Source organism: Tupaia chinensis, unplaced genomic scaffold, assembly GCF_000334495.1.
Source record: "Tupaia chinensis unplaced genomic scaffold, TupChi_1.0 Scaffold000531_1, whole genome shotgun sequence".
In the NCBI taxonomy this organism is placed as follows: domain Eukaryota; kingdom Metazoa; phylum Chordata; class Mammalia; order Scandentia; family Tupaiidae; genus Tupaia; species Tupaia belangeri.
Genome location: NW_006160044.1, coordinates 1,098,791 through 1,110,436, shown reverse-complemented (window position 1 = coordinate 1,110,436; position 11,646 = coordinate 1,098,791). Strand labels below are relative to the sequence as shown.

At 42.3% G+C, this 11,646-nt stretch overlaps 1 protein-coding gene across 1 annotated transcript in view; it reads left to right on the top strand.

Moving 5' to 3' along the window:
• Positions 1-9,146: 9,146 nt before the first annotated feature.
• Positions 9,147-11,646, top strand: part of LOC102491644 (sodium/glucose cotransporter 1) — a 74,177-nt gene continuing 71,677 nt past the window's right edge. Inside the window, exon 1 of the mRNA XM_006157180.1 lies at positions 9,147-9,331. Within this exon, the coding sequence (XP_006157242.1) occupies positions 9,209-9,331 (123 nt within the window). The 5' untranslated portion in view covers positions 9,147-9,208. The remainder of the gene's footprint in view (positions 9,332-11,646) is intronic.

Sequence of the window (11,646 nt, the reverse complement as noted above, 5' to 3'; positions counted from 1 at the left end):
ATTGTACTGTCTGTGGATGATAAGTTGTTCTTTTCTCTTGGGGAAGAGATATTTTCTCGTTTTTCATATTTCTTGTGCCTCTGCAATGCTTTCTGGTCATCTGATGGATTATACGTTTCTTCTTAATTTCTTGGAATTAATCCTGAGTGTACAGAGGTGTGTAGAAGGAGGTGATCTGCAATCTCTCTGCAGTTCCATCTTCCTGACGCACACCCAGTAACCTGCACTTTTGTCATTGGAATGGGATATTCCAAAGGCCTCCCAGTTTCTAGAGAACAGGTGCACCTGGGACTGAGCTGCGGAGTTTCAACTAAGGAAGACAGAAGAGGTTTCACAGTGCACATTGCACACCCCACGCTTCAGGAAACTGTGAAGCTTGAAAACAGTCAGGAGATAGTGAAGGTCCTAAGGTTTTCTCACTCACTCTGCTACACAAGAGTTGGGAATAACGGTGTGGAAGAAGCTGAGTGTTCAGAGGCATGCAGGAGGAGATGAGCCATGCTCTCTCTGTGGCTCCATCCCTTTCCCTGCCCCTCATTCTGCAGCCTGGCCCTTCCTGGCTGGCGCAGATGTCTGGAAGATGTAGGGGGAGGGGGGCCAGGGAGGGGTGAAACTCTCCAGATCCCAATTAATACTCCTGACAGTGCAGAGGTGTGCGGAAGATGAGCTGTACTCTGCAGCTCCATCCTTCTCCCTGCTGCTCACTCTCCAAAACTAACAATTAAAAGACCGAGGAAAACATGGACAGAGCATTTCCAGTGGTAAAATACACATGTAGCTGGAATCTCTGGAAGGGAAGGGGACTTCGGTATGACTAGATCCTGTGGAGGATGCTTTTCTTTCTTGTGCATGCACATGTACACATACACTCACATATGTACTATATCATGAACAATTTTTTAAAAAGAGAGAAAAGAGGGGATTGGAAAAACATGGCAGAAATTTTTCTTATTTTGATGCTTTGATCCAAGAAGTTCAATAAACCTTAATTACAGAAATATGAAGAAAATCATGCCAAAGCACATCATAATCATCCAATTTTTAAAACCAACTCATCTAAGAGAGATTTTTTTTTTCTTTTTTAGGATTCAGCTGTAGGGTGCATGCACTCACTGGAGAGAGACTGAGAGACAAAGAAGAATGAAAAAGCACTCCCCCCCAGGGGGGGAATGGCCACCCCCACATTCCTTTCTCCTCCATTGTCTTCTTGGGGTTTTGGACATACACAAATCATCCAATTTTTAAAACCAACTCATCTAAGAGAGATTTTTTTTTTCTTTTTTAGGATTCAGCTGTAGGGTGCATGCACTCACTGGAGAGAGACTGAGAGACAAAGAAGAATGAAAAAGCACTCCCCCCCAGGGGGGGAATGGCCACCCCCACATTCCTTTCTCCTCCATTGTCTTCTTGGGGTTTTGGACATACATGCATGCACACCCATTGTGATTTTCAAGCCACCAGGTCTAAGACTTGAATCATGGTCAGCCATGTGGGAGTCCAGTGCCTTAACCACCACACCACTTGCTAGCCTCTAAGAGAAAATGTTTCAGGTGTCTAGAAGACAACATTTATATTATGTAAAGGGATAAATACAAGAATGACAGCAGATTTCTCATAAAAATAATGTAAGCTAGAAGACAGCAACATCTTCAATGTATTTTTTTTAAAAAAGTCTCTCCTAAAATTCTTTACTTAGCTTAACTATCATTCAAAAAAAACTAAGTAAAGATTTTTCAGACCTACAAAGCTGCAAGTATCACCAGACTTTTACTATATGAAATGTTAAAGGAATTCACTCAAGCAGGAGGAAAATGAAATCAGACAGAAATACGGGTCTGCACAAAGGAATAATGAAGAGTGCCCAAAATAATAATTATGTGGCGAAATATAAAGTCTTGTTCCTTATTATTTAAACCTCTTTTTAAATAAATTTTAGAGAGATTTTTGCTTTAGGGTGCATTCACTTTCCAGAGAAACAGAAAGCTAGAAATCACTCCCCAGGGGTGCAATCCATTCTCCTCTCAGGATCTTGGGCATGCACACACACATGCCTGGTGTGAGTTTTAAGTTGCTGGGTCTGGGACTTGAACCATGGTCAACTATATGGGAGTCCAGCGACGCAACCATTACACCATTTGCTGGTCCCTAAACCTCTTTTAAAAATATTAAGACTGCTGGGACCAGCAGTTAGCGTAATGGCTATGTCGCTGGACTCCCATGTAGTCGACTGTGGTTTGAGTCCTGGACCCGGTGGCTTAAACTCACGCTGGGCACGTGTGCGTGCGTGCCCAAGATCCCAGGAGGAGAATGGAGGAGAAGGGATTGCGGCGTGGCCATCTCCCCAGGGGTGATTTCTCGCTTTCTGTCTCTCTGTCTCTCTCTGTCTGTCTGGCGAGCGCACGCGCCCTATAGCACAAAAACCTCTCAAAAAAAATTAAGACTGCTTAAAAGAGAAATCACATTTATAAATTTATGTTTAACATTTGTAACAAATGTAAAATATAGCATATTACAATATAATAAAGGCTAGGAGGTAGAAAAATGGAAGTATACCATTGTAAAGGTCTTATACTATATGGGAAATGAAATAATATCGTTTGAAAGTAAACTGGGTTATGTTATAGAGGTGTACTATAAACCCTGAAGCAATCACTGAAATACCACAATAAAGAGTTAAGGATAATAACCTAACAAAGGAAAGAAAATGAAAGTACACACATACAAACACAAATACACATGCTCACACTAATTAATCCAAGAGACATAAGAAAGGAGAAAAAAGAAATACATGGGAACTAGAACACAAATAGCATGATGGTATATTTAAACAACCATGTCAATACTGAAATTAAGTGTAACTGATTTAAACATGCTAATGAAATGGTCTAAACATTGCTGTTAAATGTTTTTTTTTTTTTAAAGCCTGTCCTAGACATGGTAGCATGCACCAGGTGATGATGCTTCTCAGCAAACTGAGGCCACATGGGAGGCCTGGGCCTGATTCCCAGCCGGTCCTGAAAGCCAGCTGCTGTGGCATATGTCTGTCATCCCAGATACTTGGAAGGATGAGGCAGAAGGACCATAATATAGCAAGACTCTGTCTGAAAAATAAATAACTATAAAAAGCCAAGGTCAAACTATATTCTGGCTAAAATAAATCCACTCTAAATATAAGGACACAGGCTATATGGTGTTTGCTATATGGTGAATGCACTCACTGGAGAAAGATAAAGTGAGAAATCACTCCACAAAGGTAATGGCCACATCATAATCCCTTCTCCTTCATTTTCCTCTCAGGGTTTTGGGCGTATGCACACATGCACACACCTGGTATAATTTCAAGCCACCAGTCCAGGACTCAGACTACAAAGTCAGCTATGTGGAATCTAGCTGCCTTGGCCTCCACACCACCTGCTGGCCCAGTGAAATTATTAAAAAATATATAGACATAGATAGATAAATAGATAGATAGATAGATAGATAGATAGATAGATAGATAGATATAGATATCATGCTAACACTAATCAAAGACAATTGAAGTGGTTATATTAATCTAAAAATAGATTTTAGAGCAAAAAGCATTACCAGGTATAATGGGGTCATTTCATAACAACAAAGATGTTGATTCATCTAGACATAGGCAGAACTGTTTGCTGAGTGTATGAAAAAAAAAAAAGTTCACATAATAAAGGAACTATTAGGAAGAATTTTCAACATAGTGAATCTGATTAAAAGTTTGCTCTCAATGGCTTCAAAAACAGATAAAAATAGTGGCCTGAAATCATAAATAAATATCCAACAAAAAAATTGGAATGATATTTTAACAAAATTTGATTTTGTAACTTTGGCCAGCTTGAAAACAGCTTGGATTCATGTACCAAAAGGAAAAATACTTCAGATGCGGCAAGGATAAAAGGAAGTATTAGTTATGAAAACTCATTAGAAAAATCATGAGAAAATGCTAAAAAAGGGATGTTTTATAGAAAGAAAAGATTTTAAAATAAACTTCAAAACAATGTCCCATAGACTACAAAGCTTTTCTAATGAAAAAATTAATGGATTCAAATTTGCAAGTATCTTTCTTCAGTTTTAGTTGAGTCATGTGATACGAGACACCATTCAACAAATACATTTATGTGTGTATGTGTGTGTAATTTTTGCTTTAGAGCATGCGCGCTCACCAGAGAGAGAGGGAAAATGAGAAAGCACCTCCTGGGGAGATGGCAACATTACAATCCCTTCTCCAGTCTCCTCTCAGGATTTTGGGCACACACGCACATGCCCCTGACATGTTTTACAAGCCACCTGGTCTGGACCTGAACTGCAGCCATGTGAGATCCAGTGCCTTAACCACCACGCTACCAGCTGGCCTTCAGCTAATATTTTAAATTCATTTTGACTCAAAGGACATTCAACCCTATAAAGAATGTCAATTTATGTACTAAAAGATCAAATTTATGACAGTTTTTTTGAGAGATTTTTGCTATAGGGTACATGCACTCTCCAGAGTGACGGAAAGACAGAAAATGAGAAATCACTCCCTAGGGGGATGGCCATGCCACAGTCTCTTCTCTTCCATTCTCCTCTTGGGATTTTGGAGACACACACACACACATGTACCTGATGGAAGTTTTAAGTCACCGGATCCAGGACTCAAGCTGTGGTCAACTACGTGGGAGTCCAGCAACGTAACCATTATACCATCTGCTGGTCCCAATATTTTTTATCTTTTTTCATTTGTCAAAGAATAATTTCAGTTAACTGTGAAAAAAATAGGTTTTTTTCATAATGAACAGTGTTCTATCTCAAAACTCTGGATTTTGGTCCAGCTACAGAGGCACAGGTGGTGGGAGTGCTGCTCACCACCCTGGGGTTTATGTCCTAGACTACCTCTACAGGCAGTAGTGCCCATGATCCTCACTGGCTTCAGAATACACGATTTGGCAGAGGATTCCAGCAAGAAGATCCTGTCACAGTGCCTTTCTCCCCCAACTCCATCTCCATCTCTGGAAATAAATATATAAACTGGGACCAGCAGTTAGCATAATGACTATGTCACTGGACTCCCATGTAGTCGACCTTGGTTTGAGTCCCGGACCTGGTGGCTTAAACTCACACCAGGTGCGTGTGTGTGCATGCCCAAGATCCCGAGAGGAGAATGGAGGAGAAGGGATTGCAGCATGGCCATCCCCCCCGGGGGGTGATTTCTCACTTTCTGTCTCTCTCTGTTTCTCTCTGTCTTTCTGGCGAGCACACACACCCTATAGCAAAAACCTCTCCAAAAAAAGAAAAAGAAATATATAAACTAAAAAGAACAACAACTTTGTATTTAATAGGATTTTAAATCCAGAGATTTATGCTTTCCTTATTGCTTTATTCTATTCTATGATATATATTAAAACTATCTGCACAAGGGCCAGCAGGTGATGTGGCAGTTAAGGCGTTGGACTCCTGTATGGTTGCAGTTAGAAAATCATGAAAATCACACTGGTGCATGTGCGTGCGTGCCCAAAATTCTGAGAGGAGAATGGAGGATGAAGGAGAAGGGGTTGTGGCATGGCCATCCTCCCTAAAGGGTGATTTCTTACTTTCTTTTTCTCTGTGTCTGTTTCTCTCTCTGGCAAGCACACATGCCCTATGACAGAAACCTTTAAAAAAAAAAAAAAAAGGGCCAGCAGATGGCATAGTGGTTAAGGTACTGGACTCTCACATGGCTGACTGCGGTTTGAGTCCTGGACCTGGCAGCTTGAAACTCACATCAGGCACATGTGCGTGTTTGCCTAAAATCCCAGGAGGAGAATAGAAAATAAGGAATTGAATCATGGCCATTCTCCCTGAGAGGCGATTTCTCACTTTCCCTCTCTGTCTCTCTCCAGTAAATGTACGTACCCTATAGCAAAAACCTTTAAAAAAATAAAATAAAAAAGCGAAGTGTGTTCAGTTTTATCAGCAGACTCTATGAAAAGCATCATTAACGGATAAAGTTTTTAACTCATCCGGTATATATGTAATAGCTCTGTGAATCATCACCATTTTATGGAACTTTTGGGAAAAAAAATAGAAGACAATGAATTTTTGTTAAATGACACGTGATCTCTGTACTTGCATTTTTCTCGCTGGTAAGTACTGTCTATGAAGGAGCGAAAGGAGAAAAACTAAGGAAAGGGAAAGCTTATTTGAAACCTCGCTGGTCAGGTGTGAGAATTTATGTTGAAATGGAAACTTCTCATAATACAAATCAATAATAATGATGTTATATATTCTCCCCACCTAAGTCAATATGCCAAAGATTTTTGTTAGAGCAGGTTGTTATGTAAGTTGGCTGCAAGACCTATAAGAAAAAAATATGAAGAACATATTGGGGTGCTAACCAATTTAAATGCTTTCAAATTATGTAGTAATGCTGTTTTGAGTTCACTATTATCAAATTGACAGCAAGAGTTAGATAATTCCCTTAAAGGACAGAAATCATTTTGAAACTGATAGACTGGTTTTTTTTTTTTTCAGGTTTGGTTTTTTGGTTTGTTTGGTTGATTTGGGGGTTTCTGTTCGTTTTTTGTTTTTTGAGTTTTTTGGGGGAAGGGTTGTTTGTTTGTTTACCATAGGACATGCGTACTCAAAGGAGAGACAGAGACAGGGAAAGTTAGAACTCACTCCCCAAGGGGGATGGCCACGCAGCAATCCCTTCTCCTCCAGACTCCTCTCAGTATTTTGGGCACATACACATACATGTCCGTTGTGATTTTCAAGCCACCGGGTCTGGAACCTGAACCTTAGTCGGCCATGTAGGAGTCCGGTGCCTTAACCATGACACCATCTGCTGATCTCAAAATGGATAGACTTTTGCTTCAAAGTCAAATCAGTTTCAAAAAGATAAACCAGTTTTGTCATTAACTTAAAGGACATTTAAATTTGGCCACTTAATTCAGTTACTGAAAAACTTTAAAGTTTTAAAACAACTTTTTAACTTTTTTTAAAAATTTTTTGAGAGTTTTTTGTTTTGTTTTGTTTTGTTTTTTACTATAGGGCACATGTACTCGCCAGAAAGACAGACAGAGAGACAGAAAGTGAGAAATCACCCCGCAGCGGGGATGGCCACGCTGCTATTCCTTCTCCTCCATTCTCCTCTCAGGATCTTGGGCATGCACGCACATGCACCCGGCATGAGTTTAAGCCACCGGGTCCGGGACTTGAACCACGATTGACTACATGGGAGTCCAGCAACATAACCATTACGCTAACTGCTGATCCCACAACCTTTTAACTTTAAAAACAACTGGATACGTCCATCTACCTTTTCAACTCTTAATTTTACTATATCTAAATACAGATCAACTATTTATGATGAAAGGTAACCACACGAATTGAGATTCACTGTATGTGCAAAATGTACACCAGATTTTAACGACTTAATGTGAAAAAATATATTAAAATTTCAACAATGTTTTTAAAAGAGAGAGATTTTTGCTATAAGGTGCATGCACTCACCAGAGAGACAGAGAGACAGGAAGACATCACCCCTCAGAGGGGACGGCCACACCACAATCCCCTTTCCTCCATTCTATTCTTGGGAGTTTGGGCGCGCACACACACAAACACACCCAGCATGAAAATTCAATGGCTTTTATATTAATTACATATTATTATACATTGGATATATTTTACCTGCTTCTTTACCTTTTTCCAAATTTCTTTTCTTTCTTTCATGAGAAAGAGAGAGATTACCAGTTTACTCTCTCCCCATTTTACCCCCAATTCTCCTAACCAGTCAGGACTCCTTCATGAGTGATTCTGATATGTTTAGGTCAACCCAGGATCTGAACTTGGGTCTCTCGGGTAGCCCCAGTAGTGGCTGGACCTTCCTTTCCTTTTCCAAATGTAGCTATTGGAAAATTTTAAATTACACCTGTGGTTCACCTTATTATTTTTACTGAGCAACAGTGAACTAAATGAGGACCACAGAATTCTGCTCAGGAGGCTGAGACCACAGATTCCCAACTGGCTACAAGACAAGCTTCCCCACCCCTATCAAATAGACCCAGACTATTCGGTTGTTGTGCGAATTAAATTGGAAAATATACGTACAGTGCCTAAAAGGAAGTCTGGCACCTAGTAAGAACTGTGTACGTATGAGCTATTATTCTTGCTATTAGTATTACTGGCCAGCACTTATAAAAATGCAATTTAACAGAGAAACATCAAAAAGAATGCTTGGCCCAGATTAAAAATGCACACATGGGGACCAACAGGTGGCATGATGGTGAAAGCATTGGATTCCCAAATGGCTACCAATAGTTCAAGTCTTGAATTTGGCAGCTAGAAACTTACACCAGTCGCCAGTGTATGTGTGCTCAAAATCCCAGGAGGAAAATAGAGGAGAACAGATGGCAGCATGGTCATCCTTCCCACCCCCTAGTGGCAGATTCCTCATTTTCCCTCTCACTGTCTCTATCGCTCTCTGGCAAGCACACGTGCCATATATCAAAAACAAAAAATAAAAAACACACACATCACCAGTAAACCAGCAACTGGACAAGCTGAGGACTTGTCCTGTGATCACGTCCTCCCACCAGATCTGTGACCAGGACCATGCGAGTAAGGCACTTGCCCCGGTGCAAAATTTAAGGGGATACCAAAAACAAACAAACAAACCCGCGGTAATCAAGATAAACAATTCTAATGCAACACTTTAATTGCTCCAAATTAATAAATCTTTTAAAAGCCCACAATTAATTAGATATCAAAATCCAAAACAAAGACACGCGTTGACACTGTCCATTTCTCCTTTACCCCGAGTGTCCACACGGCTGGGAAAAGCACCATTTCTGGTCTTACCTGACGTGAGGCCTGCCCACTGCCACTTCTCCATGGCGGGTGAAGGGACTGCGGTGACAAAGGGACAGCAATGGGCCCGGAGCCAGCAGCCCAGAGGTGCTTTCCATTTTCTTACAAATCAGACCAGGCGCTGCAGCAGAGGAGGTCTTCGCAGTCAGGCGGGAACTGGGCAGCGGGGCCTCGTTCCCAGCATGTGGCTCTTCCCAGGATGCCCCGCGGCTCTTCCCAGTGTGCCCCGCGGCTCTTCCCAGGATGCCCCGCGGCTCCTCCCAGGATGCCCCGCGGCTCTTCCCAGAATGCCCTGCGGGGGACCAGCGAGCCGTTACCACCTCCTGTGCAGGCAGCGCGGATCGCCCGGCCTGGAAACGCGACTATGGACCGCAAACATCAAGGCATCGCCTCCAACTGGAGCTCCATGGGCATCGGCGTCCACAGCCCCCTGGATTCCCTGGTGCTGTCGGTGTACCTCCTGTTGGTCGTGGGCGTCGGGCTGAAGGTACGTGGGGTTCACAGGGGAAGCGAGGGCTCGGGACACTCAGGTGGAGTGACCCCTCCTGCCAGTCACCTGGCCGCCTGTGCACAGCCTCCACCTAGACTTCCCACCCTCCCCGCCAAGGTATGCTGCTTCCTCTGCAGAGAAGCCATCCTGGATCTTTACGCCACCCACCCACACCCCAGGCAGAAAAACAGAAAATGAATCAAATCAAATGCCCCTGAGCCCACTTCCTGGAACCTGGAATGTAAATGATTTTTCGGAAGAAATTGTTGTTATCATGGTAGTCGTGACAGCTACCAGGATTAAAGTTAAATGCCATTGCACCTGCCTGTACCCACTTCTTTGGAAACATCCAATCCTCACGACTGTGCTGTAACATTTTTCAGAGGTAAGCGACAATTGGAATGATAGAGTTTAAATGGGAACCTGGATCTGGCTGATCTGATTCTTAACCTTAACTACTCTGCCTTGCCGCCAAGACCTCAAAGGTCACATGTAACTTAGGGTTTTCAGTGTTGCCTTCAAATTTGAATAATTAGTTTATATTTTTTTGGTGGAAGGTTGTCTTACTAGGGTCTTTTTAAAAATTATTATTTATTTTATTTGTTATCATTATTTTAATTTGATGAGAGAGAGAGACAGAGAGAGAAAGGGAAAATGAGAAAGCAAGCCACCAGGTCCAGGACTTGAACTGTGGTCGGCCATGTGGGAGTTCAGCACCTTAACCACTCCACCACCTGCTGGCCCCATCTTACCAGGGCTTAACACGTCTTTGTTGCCATCTAGAGTTTAGCATGTAAGGACTCAAAAAGACTTCTTGTAGCCATGTTACCCCAGGCCTGACCCTGGCTCCATTCCACTGAAAGGTTTGGTTGGTATTACAGTCTTCCCTTGGCTGAGCTCAGCCGTCAAAGACCTGACTTGTCTTACCAAAGAGTGCTGGGGACAATGCCATCAATTTCTAATTGGTGGGAAGTTTTTCATCCTGGGCAGTCCCTGCCCAACGGAAGCTTTCATACCCATGTGACCTTACTTTGAGGTGTTTCACTAAGGCACAGGCGGGACCTTACTGTGAAGAATCTGGTCCTTCAAAAATACAGTCAATGGGGCCCAGCAGATGGCATAATATTCACATTACTGGACTCTCACATGGCCCACTGAAGTTCAAGGCCCTGACCTAGAGGCTTGAAACTCATAACAGGTGCATGTGTGTGGGTCCCCAAAATTCCACGAGGAGAATGAAGGAAAAGGGATTGTGGCGTGCTATCCCCCCTGGGGTTGATTTCTCACTTTCTGTCTCTCTGGTGAGTACACACACCCTATAGCGAAAAATCTCTCTTAAAAAATAATAATAAAAATACAGTCAATGGACATTCTTGAGTGCTTACACTGCTAGTGGGCAAGTGGAATAATAGAGACATGCACTCTCTCCTAGTAAGAAAATCTTGTACCAGAAGAAAAAATATGGAAACTTTATTCCATATCTAAAGGGGAAACCTAAGTTATTTATCCTGATCATTCAAACAAACCATTTTTTTTTTAAATTGACCTCAATCATGAGAAACATGCTTCGAGGTGGCCTAAGCAAGGCCTCTGAGTAGTGCACACCTGTTTTAGGACCATCCCCCAGTGCTCTTATTGAATTAGGAAGCTCCCACACGGCTTTCTGTTGGCCTCACACAGGGTCTACGTCTGGCCGAGGTCTCAGGACTAATAAGCCATCTGGTCACTTCCAACAAAAACCTGCTGTTCCTTCTGTTCTGGGAGCCACACAACATGCACAGATCTCCAGACTGTTTTGATCCTCTTCCTTCTTTATATTATCTTCCCCTTGGTTCTTTTAAAGTCATATGTAGTTGCTAATCACACGAGCATACCTGCTCCTTGTAAGAAGTGAAAGATACATAAATATTTAAACTATTCTTTTCACATCATTTCCTATCTCACCGAGGTCACCAGAGACCGTGTATCCTTTCCTCCTTCCTCAATATTTATGCAAACATACACATGTAGAGTGTTCGAGCGGTGTCTTCACAAGAGAATGGGATCCTGTTATACACATTACTTTGCACCTTGCTGTTAATTGACTTCCTGTATTATGGAGAGTCCTGCAAGCGAATAGAGCGAGCTCTGGCTCATGTTTGGATTAGCTGCATCATAGTCATATGAATGTGTGTACATATTCCCCTACTGTCCCGACCCGGGGGGACAGCCGAACGGGTTTCCTGAGTGAAGGAGTGAGAGCCGGGACAAGCGGCGTAGTGTTACAGCACGGAGACGACAGTGTCATCCGTTTATTGTGGGCAGCACGGTAC